This window comes from Mobula birostris, chromosome 19 (assembly GCF_030028105.1).
Source record: "Mobula birostris isolate sMobBir1 chromosome 19, sMobBir1.hap1, whole genome shotgun sequence".
In the NCBI taxonomy this organism is placed as follows: domain Eukaryota; kingdom Metazoa; phylum Chordata; class Chondrichthyes; order Myliobatiformes; family Myliobatidae; genus Mobula; species Mobula birostris.
In genome coordinates, this window is record NC_092388.1 from 57,060,107 (window position 1) to 57,085,184 (window position 25,078).

The window sequence follows — 25,078 nt, forward strand, 5'->3', positions numbered from 1 at the left end:
GTTAAACTGTGCTGATCGCTACATTTTGACTGCACTATTTCCTCATTCTTTTATTTGAACTTTCTACATTACGCTCTCGTCCGAACTCTTACACGCCTCTCCACCTGAGTCTCCATTGCTGAAAGCATTAGCTTGAGCCAGATTTATTCAATCTAGCAGAATACTGGTTCTGCCCTTGTGCTAAACTTTCTCCACCTCAGGCACCAGGGCCCTCTGAACCAAACTCTTTTCTCCAACACCATTCTGCGCCATCAATTTTCTGATTTACCTGACACCAGATATTTATTCAGGGACTAAGTTTCTGTGTATTAGATGTTCCTCGTATTCCATTTACAGAATTCCAATTAGGACCACATTGGAAATTCATTGCAAGGTGAATATTTCAAAGTCAAAATAAAAGTATTAACAGAGTACATACATGTTACGACATACAACCCTGAGTTTCTTTTTCTGCAGGCATACTTAGCAAATCTATTGAACAGTAACTGTAAGCAGGTTTAAACTGTGCAAATGCAGATATAAATAAATAGCAATAAATAACAAGCATGAGTCCTTAAATGTGTGGTTATCTCCTTTTGTTCAAGAGCATTGAAGAGCAGTAACTGTTCTTGAACCTGATGGTGAGAAAAGAGCATGGCCTGGGTGGTGAAGATCTTTGATGGATACTGCTTTTCTACAGCAACATTTCATGTAGATGTGCTCACTGGTTGGGAGGGTTTTACCCTTGATGTACTGGGCTGAATCCACTATTTTAACTTCACTGTGTGATGCAAAGGGAAACTGGTAAGTGACCAAAGTATCCATTCTTGCAGCCTAACCATTCTTGTTGATAGTAGTAGCAGTTTAGGACGTGCTATTGAAGTGGCCTTATGAGTACAAGACTCCATGATTTTGACCGTGCACACAGTAGCCACAACACATCAGTAACAACAACAATAAACTTAAGATAGAGATTGTGTTGCCAATCAAGCAGGCTACTTCATTCTGAACTGTATCAATATCCTTGAACATTGTTGGGACTGCACCAATGGTGCCTGTGGCCTGTTCTCATGGCTTTAGTTTTATATAGCTGTCCAGCTAAATTTCTTTCAATGATAATACCGTCATTCCCCAACACCCACCATTGTGTTACTCAGCAATGGCAAAGCCATTGACTGTCAAGGGTAGCTGGTTAGATTCTCTCTTGTATCAGACACTGTTAAGGCACAAACTTTACTTGTTCTTTATCAATCCATTCTGAATGGTACCTGGGTCTTGCTGTAAGCAAGTTTGAATGTTCTTTTTGTATGGAGTGATAGAAGGAACTAGAGATCTAAATTTCCATTTCTAACACTCTGATGGAGGGAAAGTCACTGATCAGGTAGTTGAAGATGGTTGCCCTGGGAGACTGAGGAATTCCTGCAGTGAAATCGCTCAAGCTTTTCTTTTGTCTGATGGTCTGATCAGGGACAGTCAGCATGGCTTTATGAAAGTCAGATCGTGGCTAACAAGCCTGATAGAGTTCTTTTGAGGTGGTGACCAGGCATATAGATGAGGGTAGTGTAGTCGATGTGATTTATATGGATTTTAGTAAGGCATTTGACGAGGTTCCACACGGTATGCTTATTCAGAAAGTCGGAAGGCATGGGATCCAGGGAAGTTTGGCCAGGTGGATTCAGAATTTGCTTGCCTGCAGAAAGCAGAGGATCGTGGTAGAGGGAGTACATTCGGATTGGAGGGTTGTGACTAGTGACTAGTCCCACAAGGATCGGTTCTGGGACCTCTACTTTTCGTGATTGTTATTAACAACCTGGATGTGGGGGTAGAAGGGTGGGTTGGCAAGTTTGCAGATGACACAAAGCTTGATGGTGTTGTGGATAGTATAGAGGATTGTTGAAGAATGCAGAGAGACATTGATAGGATGCAGAAGTGGGCTGAGAAGTGGCAGATGGAGTTCAACTCGGAGAAGTATGAGGAGGTACACTTTGGAAGGACAAACTCCAAGGCAGAGTACAAAGTAAATGGCAGGATACTTGGTAGTGTGGAGGAGCAGAGGGATCTGCGGATACATGTCCACAGATCCCTGAAAGTTACCTCACAGGTAGATAGGGTAGTTAAGAAAGCTTATGGGGTGTTAGCTTTCATAAGTCGAGGGATAGAGTTTAAGAGTTGCGAGGTAATGATGCAGCTCTATAAGACTCTGGTTAGGCCACACTTGGAGTACTGTGTCTAGTTCTGGTCACTTCACTATAGGAAGGATGTGGAAGCATTGGAAAGGGTACAGAGGAGATTTAGCAGGATGCTGCCTGGTTTAGAGAGTATGCATTATGATCAGAGATTAAGGGAGCTAGGGCTTTACTCTTTGGAGAGAAGGAGGATGAGAGGAGACATGATAGAGGTATACAAGATATTAAGAGGAATAGATAGAGTGTACAGCCAGCGCCTCTTCCCCAGGGCACCACTGCTCAATACAAGAGGACATGGCTTTAAGGTAAGGGGTGGAAAGTTCAAGGGGGATATTAGAGGAAGGTTTCTTACTCAGAGAGTGGTTAATGCGTGGAATGCACTGCCTGAGTCAGTGGTGGAGGCAGATACACTAGTGAAGTTTAAGAGACTACTAGACAGGTATATGGAGGAATTTAAGGTGGGGGGTTATATGGGAGGCAGGGTTTAAGAGTCGGCCGAACATTGTGGGCCGAAGGGCCTGTACTGTTCTATGTTCTAGCCAGTGGTGTGTCATTCCCTTCAAGCCCACTCACTTCAGTTTTACCAGAGCACTCAGTCAACAGCTGCCTTTATATCAAGGCTAGTCATTCTCACCTTAAATTCAAATATTTCATCTATGGTTTGTTTGGAACCCCCTCCCAGAGGACCACAAACTTGTCATAGGGCTTGGAACCTCAATAACACCAAGTTATGTTGACTGGAGTCACGGGCCTGTACTGATTCCTGGTAGGGTCACCCATGCCAAACAGGTCAAAGGGTAGAGGCCAGACTAAGAGTGGTACCTGGTCCTCCATGTTCAGGGGTTCAGCTCAGGGCTAACAACCCTGACTGGTCAAAAATAATTGTTACAGAAACAGCAATGAAGATGGAGGACCTTCATTGCTACCCTAAGTGCCACGAGCATAAGAGGCAATAAATAAGTAGTTTGAATCTAGGCAAAACCAAAGCTGATCATCATTCAGCAAGGTATTGGAGTGCAGGTACTGTTTGATGACACTTAGCTGAAGTTCAAGAGTAAACTTGTACGCAAGATTGGATTTGCCCTGCATTTTACTGAATCAAATTGAATTGACTTTATTACTTACATCCTTCATATACGAGGAGTAAAAATCTTTACGTCTCCATCTGAATGTGCAATTTATAGTAATTTATAATAAATATTATGTACAACAGGATAGTCAAATATAACATAGAAATACAGTTGCATCAGCATGAATTAATCAATCTGATGGCCTGGTGGAAGAAGCTGTCCCGGAGCCCGTTGATCCTGGCTTTTATGCTGCGGTACTGTTTCCTGAATGGTAGCAGCTGGAACAGTTTGTGGTTGGGGTGACTCGGCTCCCCAATGATCCTTTGGGCCCACCTATCTTTGTAAAATTTCCTGAATAGTGGGAAGTTCACATCTACAGATGCGCTGAGCTGTCTGCATCATTCTCTTCAGTCCTGCAATTCAGGGAAATACAGTTCCAATACCAGGCAGTGCTGCAGCCAGTCAGGATGCTCTCAACTGTGCCCCTATAGAAAGTTCTTACATTTGGGGGCCCATACTAAACTTCTTCAACCACCTGAGGTGAAAGAGGCGCTGTTGTGCCTTTTTCACCATGCAGCCGATATGTACGGACTACGTGAGATCCTTGGTGATGTTTATGCCGAGGAACTTAAAGCTGTTCACCCTCTCAACCCCAGATCTACTGAGGTCAATAGGGGTTAGCCTGTCTCCGTTCCTCCTGTAGTCCCACAACCCGCTCCTTTGTTTTTGCAACATTGACACCACTGTGTCAGGGTTGTTTTCTTGACACCACTGTCTCAGGGTGATGACTTCTCCGTAGACTGCCTCATTATTATTTGAGATTAGGCCAATCAGCATAGTGTCATCAGCAAATTTAATTAGCAGATTGGAGCTGTGGGTGGCGACAGTCATGGGTATACAGAGAGTAAAGAAGGGGACCAAGTACACAGCCCTGAGGGGCACCTGTGTTAAGGGTCAGAGGGACAGAGGTGAGGGAGCCCACTCTTACCACCTGCTGGCGATCTGACAGGAGGTCCAGGATCCAACTACACAAGGCAGGGTGAAGGCTGAGGTCTGAGAGCTCCCTGTCGAGCCTGGACGGAATTATGGTGTTAAATGCTGAACTGTAGTCCAAGAACAGCATTCTCACATAAGCATCCCTCTTCTCCAGATGTGTAAGGAGCTGTTGTTATTGTGTCATCTGTCATCCAGATGTGTCAGTAGGCGAACTGTAGGGGTCCAGTTTGGGTGGTAGCATGCTGCAGATGTAGTACCTGACCAGCTTCTCAAAGCATTTGCTTATTATTGAGGTGAGTGCGACAAGACGCCAGTCATTCAGACATGTTACCTTGGTCTTTTTAGGTACCAGAACAATGGTGGATGTTTTGAGGCAGGAGGGCACTCTACACTGGGAGAGGGAGAGATTTTAGGGGATACATTATAGTTACATAATGTATAGAGGATACATTATAGTTGGACAACTTAACACATTTTGGGCAGATGGCTGGTGTTATAATTATACCAGCTTATTGTGTTCTCGGCTGTTTCTTGATATTGGATGAAGTAAACCAGATGGCTGAGTTGTGGTTGTTGTGATGGTGGGGATCTCACTGAGGGATGGATCATCCACTCAGACCTGCTGGTTGAATGTTATTGCATACATTTCACCCTCGACTTCATACTCACGTTTGGCCACAGAGAACAGAGCTGTTTTTAGAGCCTCCTCTTGTTATTGGTTTCATTACCAACCACCAAAAGGATAATGGAGGATTCCTGAGTTTCAATTTCAATTCCACCTCAGGCAACTGAAGCATGGGCCCCAAATCCTCAAGACCTTCTACAGGGGCACCACTGAGAGCGTCCTGACTGACTGTATCATCCCCTGGTACGGGAACTGCACCAACCCTGATCACTGGGCACTGCGGAGAGTGGTACGGACAGCCCAGCGCATCTGTGGATGCAAACTTCCCTCCAGTGAGGTCATTTATAGCAGCAGGTGCATTAAAAAAGGCCTGGAAGATCATCAGGGACACCAGTCACCCCAACCATAAAGTGTTTCAGCTGCTTCTGTCTGGCAAATGCTACCAGAGTCAGGACCAACAGGCTACGGGACAGCTTCTTTCTACAAGCCATTAGACTTTTAAATTCACATGTCTGTACGTTGCAAGTGGGTCATAATGCAAAGATTTTTACTCCTTCACGTTATGGGATGGATGTAAGATTTAATTAAATTCTAATTCTGTTCATTTTTCTAGCATTAAAGTTCAAGCACATTTATTATCAAAATATGTATGCCATATACAACCTTGAGATTTGTCTTGTTACAGGCAGCCATAAAACAAAGAAACCCAATTTACAATGGATAGGAAAGATTTGGAGATATATGAGCCAAAGAATAGGCAAGCAGGACAAGCTCGGGTAGACAGTTTGGTTGGCATGGACAAACTGAGCCAAAGTGCCCATTTCCTTGCATTCGAACTCAGTGACACCATGATGGTGAAGGTAAGATTTTGTCTCGATAAGAACAGTGCTTCTAGCAATGCTGACATAGGGACATGGGCTGGGATTGGAGATGCACGGCAATACCTCGTCCACACTGCATTTACCAGATGACAACCCAATTAACTCTGCCACCGAGTTTTTGAATCCAGAATAATGGTAAAAATAAATGCCAAGCAAAACCAAGGTTAAATTTGAACTTCCAAAGCAACACTATATTTTATGATGGGATTAAACATTCACTTTCCATGCTCGTCAGATATCAAACTTTAAGCACAAGGGTGAGGGCAGAGGCACGGAGGTGCACAGAGATGGGGAGAGACACACACACAGACACAGAGAACCATTTGAGAGAGGGGAGAAGGAGAGGCACCATCGGGAGGGGATAGGCAGGTGAGAAGATGTAGGAGGCTGACTGGGGAGACAAAAGAAGAGAGAAGGAGAAACTGATGTTGAAGCCATCAGGTTGGAGACTACCTAGAGAGAATAAAGTGTTGCTCCCCCACCCTGAGAGTGGCCTCTCCGTGACAAAAAAGGCCATGGACTGATATGTCAGAATGGGAATGGGGCTACAAATTAAAATGGTTGGCCACTAGGTTTGGCATATGGAGCAGAGGTACTTAACAAAACTGTCCCCCAATTTATATCAGATCTCTGCAATGATGAGGCTGCATTGGGAGCACCAGACACAATAAGGCAGTGATCCCCAACCACCGGGCCGCGGACCGGTACTGGGCTGCAAAGCATGCGCTACCGGGCTGCGACAAAACGATATGATTTGGTGATATGAGTCAGCTGCACCTTTCCTCATTCCCTGTCACAGCCACTGAGCTTGAATGCACGCGAGGTCATTACGCACGCGTCATCCACGTCAGCGCGGGAAGGAGATCAACTCCTCGAGCTTGCAAATGACAGTGGGCTGAAAAGTATGTTTGACATAACACCTCTGCCGGCACTCTGGATCAAAGTCAAGGCTAAATATCCTGAGGTAGCCATGAAAGCACTGAAAACGTTGCTTCCATTTCCAACATATCTCTGCAATGAATGCAACAAAAACTAAATTGCGGAATTGACTGGACGTAAGGAACCCCCTTCAAGTATCGCTGTCTCCCATCACCCTTCGATAGGACCGTGTGGCTGCAGGAAAACAAGCCCAGGGCTCCCACTGATTCAGCGATATTGGTGTGTTGCAATGATTTTATGTGTTCATAGGGGGAAAATATGTGCTTTGTGTTTAATATCCAAACGTTACTTAAAATGTTATGATGCTATTGACTTACAAGTGACTTATATAACCATATAACAATTACAGCACAGAAACAAATGATCTCGGCCCTTCTAGGTCGTGCCGAACGCTTACTCTCACCTAGTCCCACCGACCTGCACTCAGCCCATAACCCTCCATTCCTTTCCTGTCCATATACCTATCCAATTTTTCTTTAAATGATATTATCGAACCTGCTTCTGCCACTTCTACTGGAAGTTCGTTCAACACTTACTTCAAGCTCCCCTGGTAATTAACTTATCACTATATTCATGCGAGGAAAATATGTGCTGTGTGTTTAATATTAAATTCGTTAGATAAACCCTTTTAGAAACGAAATTGGGTGTATTAGCCACTTATCACCTATATTCCGGTCGTGATTAACACCCTCCCACTGAACAGAATCGCCAAAAACGATTTGTAGGAAAAAAAAATCGGCAGTACACGCATGCGCATTGGTGCCCGCGCAAGGCTTCATGGTCATGGTAGTCTTTCTCGGGGTAAACACAACGTATTTGACTGCTACTCTTGTCCGTTAGCAACTCTACCCCCCCCCCCCCCCCGGGTCGGCCGGTCCACAGTGCAAAAAAGGTTGGGCACCCCTGCAATAAGGGACCCCAACGTTACACCCCCCCCACCACCATTTTATTCCGGTGCCTTCCCCTTTCTGTTCTAGTACCGAAGGAGGACCTCAGCTTGAAACATTGACTGCTTATTCATTTCCATAGATGCTGTCTGACTTGCTGTGTTCCTCCAGCATTTTGTGGATGTCAACCTTTTGCTCTTTATGCTATCTACTCAATCAGCATTAAAACTGTGCTATCATCTTTTTGAGTCACTTTCCACTCTCCCATCAGTCTTTTCATAAGAATCATTTCCCATTTTACCCTGAAAAGACCAGGCAATTTCAAGGCCACATTTTGCCGTCAGTGACACCTTCACCACTGTTTCCATTCATTATCAATATTAAAAACCCTAATATCCCATCAAATCATTGTTTCTACATTCTTGCGAATACAAATGTGGTTCACCTAACCTGTCAAAGTCTAAAGTTTATGGCCCTGTTAACATTCTTGTGAAACTGTGCTGCATCCTATTCAGGCCACTACCTCCTTTCCAAGGTACGTAGCTGAAAACCATGTGTATCATTTCAGACTGTCCTAAGGGTTTCGCACAGCAATAGAACAACCTTCTCCCCATTGTATCCTAGAACTAGTTATAAATCCTGACTCCGATAACTTTTACACATGATCTTTGTACACCCTTTCAGATCTCCACTTCGCCTAGCTTTCCAGCGTCACATACTTCAACACTGAATCAAAAGCATTTCTCCTTTGTTCTCCTGAATTCAGAAGACGACCAGCCATCTTTTACAGCAAGTAAAACGAGCAAATGTTTACAAATAAGGGAGCTCAGTGCAAAAAAAAATGTAATGACACCAAGCATCTCCAATAAGCCAGCAATCAACTGGCAGTAATATCGCTTCAAGTCACTAGGTTGTACATTCAGTGCCACTCAAGTCTTGAATGTTCATGCTTCCATCTTCTAAATGAAACAGATACAAAAGCTCCCAAAATAATATTTCAAGAGTTCCATTGCTGGCCTTATTAACTTTCTTCCCTAACCTATATTACTATAAACAGATCAGATCATTTACCTCAACTTCCAAAGGGTCTAATGTAGAGACAAACCCTGGAATGGACCTTTTGAATAATATGATTTAACTCTTGGATTCACTATCTCTTTTATGATCCTGCACTTTATCGGCAGCTTTTACACTTTATTCTGGCTCAGTAAACTCTGTGGTGATTTAATTTGTATAAACAGTATGCAAAACAAGTTTTTCCAATTGATCTTGATATATGTAACAATAAAAAATCATGACTGTGGAAGTTACAGCAAGGCAAGAGTTAACGGGATGCCCAGGCAAGGGTAGATTGCAGATAGAGTGCAGACAGCCCAGGAAAAGCGCAAACACGAGGAATCCTGCAGATGCTGGAAATTCAAGCAGCACACATCAAAGTTGCTGGTGAACACAGCAGGCCAGGCAGCATCTCTAGGAAGAGGTACATTCGACGTTATGGGCCGAGACCCTTCGTCAGGACTAACTGAAGGAAGAGCTAGTAAGAGATTTGAAAGTGGGAGGGGGAGGGGGAGATCCAAAATGATAGGAGATGACAGGAGGTGGAGGGATGGAGCCAAGAGCTGGACAGTTGATTGGCAAAAGGGATATGAGAGGATCATAGGACAGGAGGCCCAGGAAGAAGGAAAGGGGGGGGGGGGACCCAGAGCCCAGGAAAAGCTTCTCTTCACTCAGCAGGGGGCTGCTAAAGATTCCTTACAGAGATGAGATAAGCAATTCAAGGAACACACCACCAAATGAAGGACAATTACTTTTATCTTCAAAGTATTATCGGTTATTAGCTTGTAGTCTCTATTGACCCCACAGGTGCATTGTGAATGGCAACTGATCTTGCAAGTAAGGAATTCAAACATACACAATTTACCATTTAATCAAAATCCGTTAACTGCTAGTCAAGTCTGTATAAAAACACCACTTTCTTTGTTCAGACCTCAGAACACTGTGGTGATAGGGTCCGTGCAGTTCTCCTTGTGCACGAGTAAAATAAAGTATGAATGAGGAATGAGTGCGAGTTTTCAGAGCCCAGTTAAACCATGACAATACCAAAAGGCTGCAGATGCAGAAATCTGGAGTAACAAACAAAATGCTGGAGGAACCTAGCAGATCAAAAAACATCTATTTCCCTCCAGAGATGCAGTCTGACCAGATGTCTTTCCAGTATATTGTTTGTTGCTCACTGTAGTGCCCTACTAAAAAAACTGTGCTCAATGCCACAGAAGTGCTATGAAATATCAACATGTTACGGTTGGATGTGCACCAAACTTACTGAACCAGGTAGTTATTCTTTTTCGGATCTCAAGAGCAAATGTTAGCAAGCTTCTCATACTCAAATCAGGTCACCCAACTACATTCATGTCCTCTGAAGATTTAGTCAAAAAGCCATTTTCCTTCGATTTTTTGACGACAGGACTAAAAATTACAGGGGAAATCAGGGCACCCATATGAACTAAACTATTTTTGTACGTATGGATGCCCTTATTTCCCCCCACCCTCAATTACAGAGAAAATCAGGTCGCTCATTGAACAAGTATTTCAATATTCATATTCTTTAATTTATCTCTTGTTGTTAAAAGACAAAGTGACATGCCGGTAGCTGGACTTGGTTGTTAGAGGCTATTTGAGACATGCTGCTTTATGTACTAATAGCACATACCAGGGGAATGCAAGCCAGGTAGCATCTACAAAAATGAATAAACAGTCAATGTTTCGAGCCAAGACCTTTCTTCAGGAGTGAGAAGGCGGGGAAGGTGTGCAATTTACGACCGATCTTCGTCAAGCACCTCTGCTCCATTTGCCGCAACTGGGACTTCCCGGTGGCCAAACATTTTAATTCAGATTCCCATTTCCCATTGCCTCCTCTTGTGCCAAGATGAGGCCACACTTAAGGTGGTGGAGCAACAATTTATATTCTGTCTGGGTACCTTCCAACCTGATGGCATGAACATTGATTTCACCTCCCAGTAAACAAATTCCACCTCCCCTCCTCTATTCTCCACTCTGATCTTTTACTTCCCCCTGGGTCCCCTCCTCCAACGGTCCATTCTTCTCTCCTGTTAGATTCCTCCTTCTCCAGCCCTTGAGCTTTCCCACCCACCTATAGGCTTCACCTATCACCTTCCAACTAGCCTCCTCTCCTTCCCCACACCTTTTTATTCTGGCACCTTCCCCCTTCCTTCTCAGTCCTGAAGAAGGGTCTCTGCCCAAAACGTCGACTATTCATTTCCGTAGATGCTGCCTGCCCTGCTGAGTTCCTCCAGCATTTTGTGTGTGTTCGAGCATCTGCAGACTTACTTGTAGCACACCATGACTGGATCTACAAAATGAACTGCAGAAACCAGGCTTCTTCAGCAACTTCCAAACCCATTATCTCTACTGGCAAGAAGGATAAAAACAGCAAGAAACTTTCCAAATCATGCAGCACACTTTTATTTTAAATGACTGCTGTTTCAAAATCCTGAAATAACCAACCCAATAAAACAAAGAATCTTCAAGCAAGGCAAGAATTCTGAAGCATTAGCTCTTTAGTCAGTTAAAGGTCAATTAGGGATGGCCATTAAATGGCTGTCTCACCTCATGCATGAATATAAATATGCTTAATAAGTGTGAAGGTTAGCAATGGTAATGAGGTCTGACAGCGTGATTGAATCACATGCATGATGGCTACGGATGCACAATTTCAACACAACATTCTCTGTCAGTGTATTTAATAGAACCTTAAAAAATATCTTGGCTTCATTTAGGGGGAGCAACTTACAACTTAAATCAGGAATAAAAATCAATTTACTAAGCAAACAACTCACACTGAGCAAAATTCATTGAGAACTGTCAATGAAATTAGTGTGTACAAATGTAACCTTACAGTTTCAGTAATCCAAACACTGTTGAGTGCACTGCCTAAGCAAATTATATTTACATGTCAAATTTTATCTGATTTGTCTAGTCTGAGTCAGTCTGATTTTGGCAATAAATTCACTTCCATTAATTATGCTTCTGATTTTGGCCAGCACGACATACAGCAGTTTTAGATTAAGGGGGAAAACAAATGAAAAGATATCAACGACTTTAATTAGTGCTACCTGAAAGTAATTCTAAAGAGGGGTTATGGTAGTGAATCACCTTCTCTGTTGAGTACAATATAAAAAAGAACCTAAGAACCTTGTATGACAGTTAAATACTAAAAAAAAGGATAAGAATTATTTTATAGCAGAGGGCACTCCAGATTACAAGTTGCTTAGAAATGCTACCCAGCATTGTCGACTTACTTTACAAATTAACAACTTCAAAATTTATTCCTCAATGATGTTAAGGGGAATTGGCAGAGCAAATAAAATCTGAGGTTTAACCATCACATTTTTGAGAGTTGAAGATGCTTACCAAGTGGAATGCAGATCTGATCTTTTAACTGAAAATGGTTAAGGTACATAATCTTCACAAAAATTCAAAGGTAAAATTATAACCATCGATTTTCAATTTCTATCTTCTTTAAGGAAGTGAAAATTTAAGAAAAACTGCAGATGTTGGAAATGTCAACAAAATCAATGTGCTGGAAAATCTCAGCCTTTTTTTGGTTAATTGCAAGAACGTTCCTTAAGGTTGTTATAACTGGGGGTGGTTGTGGGGATAAGCTCCCACTACCTATTAAATCGTCCCAATAGCCGGTGTCTCAAACAGCCTCTAACAACCAAGTCCAGCTACCGGCATTCATGCGTGGCTTAGCTACTAAGCACAATGGAACTGTTTCTACTGATAGGAGAAGGGCCCTGGCAAGTTACTGGTGCCTTAGAAAAGTCACTTCAGGCAGATGGGGCTCGTAGGCCATGGCTGGCAGTTCATCTAGAAGAAATGCTCTGATCTCAACCCTCCAATGCCTTGCATGTGAAGGACTTCAGGAGTGAATCCCAAGGAAAAATCTGGATTTGGAATCCCTAAAATAGTCCTGTGTTGAATTTAATGCTGACTGGCCACTCCTGTCACACCTCAGGTGCCAATCTACCATTCCTTCTGCTACGTGGAGAGGGGCAACAGCTTGCTCTCCATACTTCACTGCCCTTGCTTGTGTATCAACTAGACTGCTGGGACACAACATTCATGGTCAACCCTGACCAAATTGTAAGAAGTGATTCCAAGCTCTTCAATGCTCAAGACCATTTAGATTTGTGGCACAATCTTCGAATCCAAACAAAGTTGCATGGGATGTAGCCATGGAGTTGGGTGGATTATCTATCTTGTAGCAATTGGAATATACACAAATACCAAATTATTTTGAGATTATAAAGTAAGAATGAAAATAGGGTAAATCTGATAATAAATAGCATCAGTTCCAAAGAACTACTGGGATATATTTACATATTTAAATTTAGTTAATACCAGGACTGCCATAAATGCATTGTTAAGAGGGTTATGTTCCAAAACAGTCAGCAATTGTTGTCTTTCAAAAAACTCCACTACAGAGCTCAATTATTGTCATAGTCATGCTTTATTGATCCCGAGGGAAATTGGTTTTCGGTACAGTTGCACCATAAATAATAAATAGTAATAACACCATAAATAGTTAAATAGTAAAATGTAAATTATGCCAGGAAATAAGTCCAGGACCAGACTATTGGCTCAGGGTGTCTGACCCTCCAAGGGAGGAGTTGTAAAGTCTGAAGGCCACAGGCAGGAATGACTTCCTATGACACTCTGTGTTGCATCTCGGTGGAATGAGTCTCTGGCTGAATGTACTCGTGCCCACCCAGTACATTATGTGGTGGATGGGAGACATTGTCCAAGATGGCATGCAACTTGGACAGCATCCTCTTTTCAGACACCACCGTCAGAGAGTCCAGTTCCATCCCCACAACATCACTGGCCTTTCGAATGAGTTTGTTGATTCTGTTGGTGTCTGCTACCCTCAGCCTGCTGCACCAGCACACAACAGCAAACATGATGGCACTGGCCTCCACAGACTCCTAGAACATCCTCAGCATCGTCCGGCAGATGTTAAAGGACCTCAGTCTCCTCAGGAAATAGAGACGGCTCTGACCCTTCTTGTAGACAGCCTCAGTGTTCTTTGACCAGTCCAGTTTATTGTCAATTCGTATCCCCAGGTATTTGTAATCCTCCACCATGTCCACACTGACCCCCTGGATGGAAACAGGGGTCACCAGTACCTTAGCTCTCCTCAGGTCTACCATCAGCTCCTTAGTCTTTTTCACATTAAGCTGCAGATAATTCTGCTCACACCATGTGACAAAGTTTCCTACCGTAGCCCTGTACTCAGCCTCATCTCCCTTGCTGATGCATCCAACTATGGCAGAGTCATCCGAAAACTTCTGAAGATGACAAGACTCTGTGCAGTAGTTGAAGTCCGAGGTGTAAATGGTGAAGAGAAAGGGAGACAAGACAGTCCCCTGTGGAGCCCCAGTGCTGCTGATCACTCTGTCAGACACACAGCGTTGCAAGCACACGTACTGTGGTCTGCCAGTCAGGTAATCAAGAATCCATGACACCAAGAAAGCATCCACCTGCATCGCTGTCAGCTTCTCCCCCAGCAGAGCAGGGCGGATGGTGTTGAATGCACTGGAGAAGTCAAAAAATATGACCCTCACAGGCTTGTCCAGGTGGGCATAGACACGGTTCAGCAGGTAGACGATGGCATCCTCAACTCCTAGTCGGGGCTGGTAGGCGAACTGGAGGGGATCCAAGTGTGGCCTGACCATAGGCCGGAGCAGCTCCAGAACAAGTCTCTCCAGGGTCTTCATGATGTGGGAGGTCAATGCCACCGGTCTGTAGTCATTGAGGCCACTGGGGCGCAGCGCCTTCGGCAAAGGGACGAGGCAGGACGTCTTCCACAGTACAGGAACCCTCCGGAGCCTCACGCTCAGGTTGATTACATGGCGAAGTACTCTACGTAGCTGAGGGGCACAGGCTTTGAGCACCCTGGTACTGACAACATCCGGTCCTGCAGCCTTGCTTGGGTTGAGACGTTTCAGCCGTCTTCTCACCTGTTCAGCTGTGAAGCCCACCGTGGTGGTTTCGTGTGGGGATGGGGTATAGTCGTGAGAGCAGGATGGGGGACTGTGAGGAGGGGTGGGAGGGGAGAGTGGAATATGTGTTGGTTGGGGGCCGACAACAGATGACTCATGTGGGGGACGGGCAGGGGCCACAATGTCAAATCTGTTAAAGAACAGGTTAAGTTTGTTGGCTCTGTCCACACTGCCTTCAGCTCCTCTGTTGCTAGTTTGCTGGAACCCAGTGATGGTCCTCATCCTCCTCCAGACCTCTCTCATGTTGTTCTGCTGGAGTTTCCACTCAAGCTTCCTCCTGTACCTGTCTTTAGCTTCCCTGATCCTGGCTTTCAGGTCCCTCTGTATTGCCCTCAGCTCCTCCTTATTTCTATCTCTAAACACCCTCTTTTTAGCGTTCAGGATGTCCTTAATGTCCTTTGTTACCCATGGCTTGTTATTTGAATAATAAAGGACAGTTCTTGTCAGAACATTGCAGTCCACACAGAAGCTGATGTAATCAGTGGTGCACTCTGTGAGCCCGTCAATATCCTCTCCATGTGGCTCACAGAGTGCATTCCAGAATAAATCTTTGGACAGCTAGGTATCTTGCTTCAATGCTATTGTTCTTCCCTAGTTCTATCACAATCAGATGAGAATTGTATTTTTAATATTAGGCGACAAGTATTAGCTGTTGCTTTTCATCAAAGTGTAGGATTTTAAATCTTGTGACCCCTAAAAGTATTTGCCCTAAAGTGATTTAATATTATTTAAAGTAATTGTTTTAAAGGAAAATCTATTCACATTTGTTTGCAATGGAAAATTTCAAGGGCACGCTGTCATCTTTTCGATGCCCACATAACCCTTGTTATTCCGTTTCATTAACTCTAAATTTTGATGAGTAACAAACCAATGCCCAAGGTCCCTGAATCATCAGACGTACCTTTCTTCCATTCATTGAATCAGTTCCTCTTCACCCTTTAAACTAACCAAATCGATTCTCACCCAGGTTCCAGGGAATACAAACTTTGTGTAATCGCCCCTCAGCTTATATTTAGAAACCAGATAACATTCTAGTAAATCTACAATTTATTCCTATGTATCATTGATATACAGATTCCAGTGCTAAAAGTACTTTATATAATATAGAACTTGGACCTCCTTAAACACAGTATTAATACTCCAACTGGAGGTCAGCATTCAACTATTCTTTCCTATTTTCTTTGCATCTCATTCTCTGCTTGAAACCCAAGACAACAGAAGTCCCACTACATCTTGGATTTCACCAATTATACAGTACTCTAATGTTTCCTCTTAGATTCAAAGTGGATGACATCAAATTTGCCTGCCTTGACATTCATGCCATAATTTTGCTTAATTAGTTCATCCCACTTGGTGAGCCCATGGAATTACAGGGAAATTACTAGCATGGGTGGAGCACTGGCTGGTCGGCAGAAAACAGAGAGGGAATAAAGAGATCCTATTCTGGCTGGCTGCCGGTTACCAGTGGAGTTCCACAGGGGCCGGTGTTTGGACCGCTGCTTTTTACGATGTACATCAATGATTTGGACTGCAGTATTAATGGACTTGTGGCTAAGTTTGCTGATGATACAAAGATAGGTGGAGGAGTGGGTAGTGTTGAGGAACAGAGAGCCTGCAGAGAGACTTGGATAGTTTAGGGGAATGGGCAAAGAAGTAGCAAATGAAATACAATGTTGGAAAGTGTATGGTCGTGCACTTTGGTGGAAGAAATAAACAGGCAAGCTATTAGTCAGATGGGGAGTGAATTCAAAATGCAGAGATGTAAAGGGAGTAGGGAGACCTTGTGCAAGATACCCTAAAGGTCCTCCAGTCCTGACGAAGGGTCTCGGCCCGAAACGTCGACTGTACCTCTTCCTATAGATGCTGTCTGGCCTACTGTGTTTGTGTGTGTAACCTCCAGGTTAAGTTGGTTGTGAAAAAGGTGAATGCAATGTTGGCATTCATTTCTAGAGGTATAGAATATAAGAGCAGGGATATGATGTTGAGGCTCTATAAGGCACTCATGAGAGCACACTTGGAGTAGTGTGTGCAGTTTTGGGCTCCTTATTTTAGAAAGGATATAGTTGCATTGGAGAGGGTTCAGACAAGATTCACAAGAATGATTCCAGGAATGAAAGGGTTACCATATGAGGAACGTCTGGCAGCTCTTGGGCTGGAGTTCAGGAGAATGAGGGGGGATCTCATAGAAACATTCCGAATGTTAAAAGGCCTGAACAAATTAGATATGACAAAGTTATTTCCCATGGTAGGGGATTCTAGGACAAGAGGGCACGACTTCAGGATTGAAGGACGTTCATTTAGAACTGAGATGCGGAGAAATTATGTTTGTTAGGAGGTGGTAAATCCATGGAATTTGTTGCCATGAGCAGCTGTGGAGGCCAAGTCATTGGGTGTACTTAAGGCATAGATAGATAGGTTCTTGATTAGCCAGGGTATAAAAGGGTAAGGTAGGAGTAAAGGTAGGGGAGTGGGGATGACTGGAAGAATTGGATCAGTCTATGATTGAATGGTGGAGCAGACTCGATGGGCCAAATGGCCCACTTCTGCTCCTACATCTAATGGTCTATTTTTGTCATGCCAGTTACCTCAATTCTGTGTCCTACTCCACTTAAATTTTAACAAATACCCTTAGCTTTTGCTGTTTCAGGGAAAGTCACCCAATTTATACAGTCACTCTTGTAACTACAATTTCATTATCCCTTTAACTATTTTCATATGGCTCACTATACACAATCTTCATATCCTCCCACTACATGTCAACAATTTTGTATATATTTAAATTGAACAACATAGTCATAGTCATACTGTACTGATCCCGGGGGAAATTGATTTGCGTTACAGTTGCACCATAAATAATAATAGAACCATAAATAGTTAAATAGTAATATGTAAATTATGCCAGTAAATTATGAAATAAGTCCAGGACCAGCCTACTGGCTCAGGGTGTCTGACCCTCCAAGGGAGGAGTTGTAAAGTTTGATGGCCACAGGCAGGAATGACTTCCTATGACGCTCTGTGCTGCATCTCGGTGGAATGAGTCTCTGGCTGAATGTACTCCTGTGCCCACCCAGTATATTATGTAGTGGATGGGAGACATTGACCAAGATGGCATGCAATTTAGACAGCATCTTCTTTTCAGAGACCACAGTGAGAGAGTCCAGTTCCATCCCCACAACATCACTGGCTTTACGAATGAGGGGAACAGGGAAGCTTTGTTTTCCTGTGCCATCACTGGGACAATGTTTGCTTTACCAGTTCTTTACTAATCTGTAGTACCATCTATATCAATGTGTACACCAATGTACTTTGGTCTCTGCACTTTGCATTTGGTATGTATTTAACATTTTACCAGATAGCATGGAGCAACAAGTCTGGTGATGAGCTAATTTAACTTGCGTCCCAGCTGTCTATGAGACATGCAAGACAGTACAACATGGAGAGCAAGCTGTTGTCCATGTAGCAGGCCTCCCCTCTCCACACTGCCAATGAATTCAAAGGAATGGCAGAGACTGATACAGTTTGGCACCAGCAGCATCACAGGAGTTACCAGTCAGCACTGAACTCAAGCCTTAGGGACTGCAGCTCCAGATTTTTCTCCTCAGGGTTTACTATGAAAGCCTTCCCCATGGTGGGTATAGCCGCAAGGTAGTGGAGGCTTGAGATCAGAGCTTACTTTCTCCAAGATGAGCTGCCAACCACGGCTGACATACTGAACCCCATCTGCCTGAAGTGACTGGTTTTAAGCCACCAGTAATCCACCTTTGCCCTTTCTTCTCTCAGTATAAGCTATACTGATGGGGAAGATGCTGGAGTCAATTATAAAAGATGAAATAGTGGCATATTTGGATAGCAGTAGCAGGATAGGTCTGAGTCAGCATGGATTTACGAAGGGGAAATCATGCTTGACTAATCTTCTGGAATTTTTTGAGGATGTAACTATGAAAATGGACATGGGAAAGCCAGTGAATGTAGTGTACCTGGAGTTTCAGAAAGCCTTTGATAAGGTCCCACATAGGAGGTTTGCGGGCAAATTTAGAGCACATGGTATTGTGGGTAGGGTACTGACATGGATAGAAAATTGGTTGGCAGACAGGAAACAAAGAGTAGGGATTAATGGGTCCTTTTCAGAATGGCAGGCAGTGACTAGTGGGATACCTCAAGGCTTGGTGCTGGGACCACAATAATGTATATTTACAATATATTAATGATTTAGATGAAAGGATTAAAAGTAACATTAGCAAATTTGCAGATGACACAAAGCTGGGTGGCAGTGTGAAATGCGAGGAGGATGTTATGAGAATACATGGTGATTTGGACAGGTTGGGTGAGTGGGCAGATGCATGGCAGATGCAGTTTAATGTGGATAAATGTGAGGTTATCCACCTTGGTGGCAAGAACAGGAAGGCAGATTACTATCTGAATGGTGTCAAGTTAGGAAAAGGGGAAGTACAATGAGATCTGGGTGTCCTTGTTCATCAGTCACTGAAAGTAGGCATACAGGTACAGCAGACAGTGAAGAAAGCTAACGTCATGCTGGCCTTCATAACAAGGGGAGTTGAGTATAGGAGCAAAGAGGTCCTTCAGCAGTTGTACAAGGTGAGACCCCACCTGGAGTACTGTGTGCAGTTTTGGTCTCCAAATTTGAGGAAGGACATTCTTGATATAGAGGGAGTGCAGCGTAGGTTCACTGGGTTAATTCCAGGGATGGCGGGAGTATCATATGTTGAAAGATTGGAGCGACTGGGCTTGTATACACTGGGATTTAGAAGGACAAGAGGGGATCTGATTGAAACATATAAGGTTATTAAGGGATTGGACACGCTAAAGACAGGAAACATGTTCACGATGTTGGGGGAGTCCAGAACAAGAGGCCACAGTTTAAGAATAAGGGGTAGACCATTTAGAACGGAGTTGAGGAATAACTTTTTCACATAGAGGGTTGTGGATCTGTGGAATGCTCTGCCTAAGAAGGCAGTGGAGGCCAATTCTCTGGATTCTTTCAAGAAAGAGTTAGATAGAGCTCTTAAAGATAGCGGAGCCAAAGGATATGGGGAGAAGGCAGGAACAGGATACTGATTGTGGATGATCAGCCATGATCACAGTGAATGGCGGTGCTAGCTCAAAGGGCCAAATGGCCTACTCCTGCACCTATTGCCTATTGTCTTTTCCGCCTGGCTTAGTAGTTAAGCTACACATGAAGGCTAGGAGCTGAACTATGAGAGGCACACCTTTGGGAGTACTGAATAGCTAGTGGGAGCTTATCACCACCATCACCCCAGCTATAACAACCTTAAGGAAACTCATTTAACTGCTGCAACAAACTGGTTTCGATCACTGTCGGGGCATTCAGATTCTGAAATATATTTATCTGCCATTATTACATGTGTACATCTACAATAGCAGTGTTTTATACAAAATTGTATTACCTAAATATTGCTCCAAATGAGCTGTTCAAAAGCCCTATTACATTATGAAACTTAAAAAAAGATTATCTACAGAGAGATGGGGAAGACAGAATAAAGATACTGAAAGGAGGACTCGTGAGAGAACTGGGAAAGTGTTCTTAAGAATGTCACAACCATTTCCCCAAATGCCCTCGTTTTTTTACTTGCTTCTTCTCACTGCTGAGGTTGGAGGTTTCCATATGCTTCAAAAGAGTGCCAGTCAAGACCAGAGCAGGTTGCCTCAATGACCATCGCACAGTGGCACTCACATCTACCACTCAGGGAGGTTGGTCCTGGCAAGAATCAACTCCTGCCTAAGGAAGGACCTGGACCTGCTGCAATTTGCCGATCACCACAATAGGTCTACAGTGGATGCAATCTCACTGGCTCTCCACTTGGCCTTGGATCGCGTGTATAATAATAGTACCCATGTCAGACTGCTATTTATGGATTAGAGCTCAGCCTCCAATGCAATCATACCTTCTGTACTAAACAACAAGCTCCAAAATCTAGGCCTCTGTACCGCTCTCTGTAACTAAATCCTTGATTTCCCCACCAGGAGAGCACAGTCAGTACAGATTGGAAATACTACCTCCTCCTTGCTGGCCATCAACACTGGCGCACATCAAGAACGCATGCTTAGCCCACTGCTTTATTCTCTGTACATCCACAGCTGTGTATCTAGGCACAGCTCAAATGCTATCTACAAACTTGGCAATGGCACAACTGCTGTTGGCAGAATTTCAGATGGTGACGAGGAGGTGCAAAGGAGCTAGGTAGATCAGCTGTTTGAATAGTGCTGTAACAACCACCTTGCACTCAACACCAGCAAGACCAAGGAGTTGATTGTGGATTTTCAGTAAGGGCAAGTCAAGGGAAGACACACCAGTCCTCAAAAGGCATCAGATGTGGAAAGGGTGAGCAGTTAAGTTCCTGGGTGTCAACATCTCTGAGGATCTATCCTGGGCCCAACATATGGATACAATACAGCAGCCAATACTTTATTCGGAGTTTGAGGGGAATTGATACGTCACTGAAGCAAATCTCTAATTGATTGAACAATCTAGTATGGAGCTGCCACTGCACAGGATCTAAAAAAGCTGCAGAAAGTTGTAAACTCAGCCAGCTCCATCATGAGCACTGGCTTCCCCAGCATGCAGGATATCTTCAAAAGGTGATGTCTCAAAAAGGTGGCATTCATCATTAAGGACCCCCATTACCCAGGAGATGACCTCTTTTCATTGCTACCATCAAGGAGGAGGTATAGCAGCCTGAAAAAAAATGTTTCAGTAACAGCTTCTTCTCCTTCACCATCAGATTTCTGAATGAACAACAAATCCATGAACACTACTCACAATTTTTTTGCTCTTTTTGTACTACTTGTTTTATATAGTTTAAAAATATTTATTTTAATTTATAGGTATGTTTATGTATTGTATGGTATTGCTGTCGCAAATATATGCCAATGATATTAAGCCTGATTCCCACACAGGTTACTCATTCTAAAGCACATCTGTAAGGAACCCGATTAGTACATAGCAAATCACAGAACTGAAGTTTGATTAGTGATCGGGCCCCAATTTAGATAATGTGGTCAGAAAAATCACATCACACTTCAAGGCTGCATCAGCCCACAGCTAGCACCAGTTTCCACCAGCAGGCCATCTGTAGACCACCTATCAGCCCCTTCCCCATCCTCAGTACTTTAAACACGAGCAGTTGCAAGATATTGCAAGAAAACAGGAGCTTTGATGGAATTAGTGTTTTCTGTCATTTGATTGGCATCTTCCAGGTACTGTAGCTCGATAACTCCTCTCAAAGAGATTATCAGTGTAGTAGAACCCAAGACAAGGACAACACAACTACCCTTCTAAAGAAAAAGTATTCCAAAAGTCAACAACCAAAATGAACTGAAATGACATTTGTCACCATAAAGCTCCACTTTAATACAATCCCACCGGAGGACAAGATTCATTACAAGAAACATCCAATCTTAGGATATTTAACTCATTGAGTTAGTAGCCCATACAAAAACCGTTTTGCACAAATTCCTGAATCAAGACCTTTACATGCTCTAATTTACTTACTTAGCTGTACAAATTCAAAATTGTCAACTTGCTCTAGTGTTGAACCTCCATGTACAACAAAAAAAGGGAAAACAAAACTAGATATATAGTGGCTGAAAAGTTGCCACAAATCTCACCAATTTGTTTTGGGACTTCTCGTATTTCCATAGCTTCCGTAGCTGTTTGAGGGTAAGTTTCCAATTGGCTGCCTTCCGTTGCAGTAGCTTTCTTGTTTGCGTTGTTATCTTTTTTTTGGATTTCAGACGCACTCGATGGTTTTCAGGATGAAGGATCTGAAAGCAGTGCTTACACACTCCACTGGACTTAATTTTCCCATCTGGAAGATAAACAAATGATCAATAAAAAACTGTTCAAAAACTGTGCACGAAACCAAGCAATGTAGTAGGTGTATTGTTTTATACTGACCTGGTATACAACTGTGTGTCCATCTGAAGGAAAGAAGTGAAAAACATGATTACAATTATTACACATTTTAAAGTTATAGTTTACAGAAATGGTGCCATGATAATTATGCAAAACAAATCATGAACAGATCACTAAAATTCAAAAATCTAATTTATATAAATGTTACACCTCTGGTAAAATGTTTTCTTTGCTGACAAGAAAACAAAGGTAAAAGGTAAAACTGATATCGTTGAAAGTGCACAATGTCACCAATTCCTCAGCTGGATGTACTCTTGAATTCATAGTCAACTTATTCAGACAAGTCCTATTTCAAAGGATTTAAGTACAATTAGCACTGACACTCTAGTGCAGTATTGAAGGAGGGCTACAAAATTATAGCTATATCATTGGGGTAAGTGGGCACTCAAATGGATGCAAGAATTTCCCAGCATTATTCTAAAGAACAAGTAATTACCCCAGCATTTTAGACGATATTTAGTCAATATTACCAAACCAGATTATGCACAATGGAACAATTAAGTTCACTTCTTAGTTTCCATACAATGCATTTCAACAATACATAATCAACCATTGTTAAACCTCCCCAAATGCATTGCCTTGTACTTCCACAAATAAAGTTCCACTTTACTGCCCAAATGAGCAAATTATCTTCCCAAACTTGTTTCCCTCCTCACTGTCAGTCAGAATCAGGTTTATTATCCCCGGCACGTAACGTGAAATTTGTTAATTTAGCAGCAGCAATTCAATGTAATACATAATCGGGGGGAGAGAGGGGGAGAGAGGGGGAGAGAGGGGGAGAGAGGGGGAGAGAGGGGGAGAGAGGGGGAGAGAGGGGGAGAGAGGGGGAGAGAGGGGGAGAGAGGGGGAGAGAGGGGGAGAGAGGGGGAGAGAGGGGGAGAGAGGGGGAGAGAGGGGGAGAGAGGGGGAGACACAGATAGAGAGAGGGAGATAGAGAGAGAAATAAATAATAATAATAAATAAGTAAACCAATTACATATATTGAATAAATTTTTTAAAAGTTGCAAAAACAGAAATACTGTATATTAAAAAAAAGTGAGGTAGTGTCCAAAGATTCAATGTCCATTTAGGAATCGGATGGCGGAGAGAAAGAAGCTGTTCCTGAATCGCTGAGTGTGTGCCTTCAGGCTTCTGTATCTCCTATCCAATGGTAACAGTGAGAAAAGGGTGTGCCCTGGGTGCCAGAGGTCCTTAATAATGAGCACTGCCTTTCTGAGACACCGCTCCCTGGGTACTTTGTAGGCTGGTACCCAAGATAGAGCTGACTAGATTTACAACTTTCTGCAGCTTCTTTCTGTCCTGTGCAGTGGCCCCTCCATACCAGACAGTGATGCAGCCTGTCAGACTGCTCTCCACGGTACAACTATAGACGTTTTTGAGTGTATACACCTCCTAGGCGTGACTCGAGTAGAAGCAGTGCTCTCAATGGATACAATTAAACATTCCTGTTTCAGCCTGTCAATTATATCACCAGTTTTTGAATTACCTTTCAAATATTACCATAGAAGTTTCTTTGAACTACATTTGTCTAAACACTAACTTATAGTAGAAAGTGAGTTCTGAGGAACGCCATTAATGGGCTTAGTCATGAAAAGACCCTTACACTTTACTTTCTGCAAGTAAGTTAACTTCATTTTTGTTTCCGATGCATTTTATTTTACATACCAATGTTATTTCATACATTAAAAGAGGTTGCAAAGGGTTGTCAACTCAGCCAGCTCCGTCACAGGCACAACCCTTCCAGAATCGAGGAGAACTTCAAGAAGTGGTGCCTCAAAGAAAGCAGCATCCTTCACAAGGAATCCTCATCAACTGGGACCTGCCCTCTTCTCATTAGTACGATTGTGTCGCTAGGACAGAAGCTTGAATACCCATATGTCACCATAAAGAAACAGCTTCTTCCCCTCCACCATCAGTTTCCTAAATGATCCATAAACATAAACATCTTTCCTCTTCTGCACTATTTAGTTTTTTCCCCTCACTCCTTATGGGTGGTGTGTATGCGTATTTCTCCCTCAATCTCTAGTCCTCTACAGAGGCCTGCCTGGGAGCTAGAGAGTCTGGCGCAGTATCCTTGCCGGTCCTAGTAGTGTGCTGTTCTGGACCAAGATCACAGATGTTCTTCCCAGGATTTGTTAGAGCTATTCTCCCAGTCCAGGTGTCACAACTCCACGTGCTCCAACATATATACATACACCATACTCACATCAAGTTAAATTAAATTAGTGCAAAATAAGTAGTGAGATAGTTTTCAGGGGTTCAATGTCCATTCAGAAATTGGATGGCAGAGGGCATGTCCAGGGTGATGGGGGTCCTTAATGATGAAGGCCACCTTTTTCCGGCGTGTCCTAGATACAATGGAGGCTAGTGCCCACGATGGAGCTGACTACGATTACAACCTCCTGCAGCTTATCTCAATCCTGTGCAGTAGCCCCCCCCGCCACCTCCATACCAGAAAGTGATACAGCCAGTTAGA

General features: G+C 43.3%; 1 protein-coding gene across 4 annotated transcripts in view; it reads right to left on the reverse strand.

The window, feature by feature from the left end:
* The window catches only part of c19h18orf21 (chromosome 19 C18orf21 homolog), a 69,905-nt gene that overhangs the window by 28,857 nt on the left and 15,970 nt on the right, over positions 1-25,078 (reverse strand). For all 4 annotated transcript variants that reach the window (XM_072283652.1, XM_072283649.1, XM_072283650.1 and 1 more), the window contains exons 3-4: positions 22,585-22,607; positions 22,296-22,495 (exon numbers count right to left, since the gene is read on the reverse strand). In XM_072283652.1, the coding sequence (XP_072139753.1) occupies positions 22,296-22,495; positions 22,585-22,607 (223 nt within the window). The remainder of the gene's footprint in view (positions 1-22,295; positions 22,496-22,584; positions 22,608-25,078) is intronic.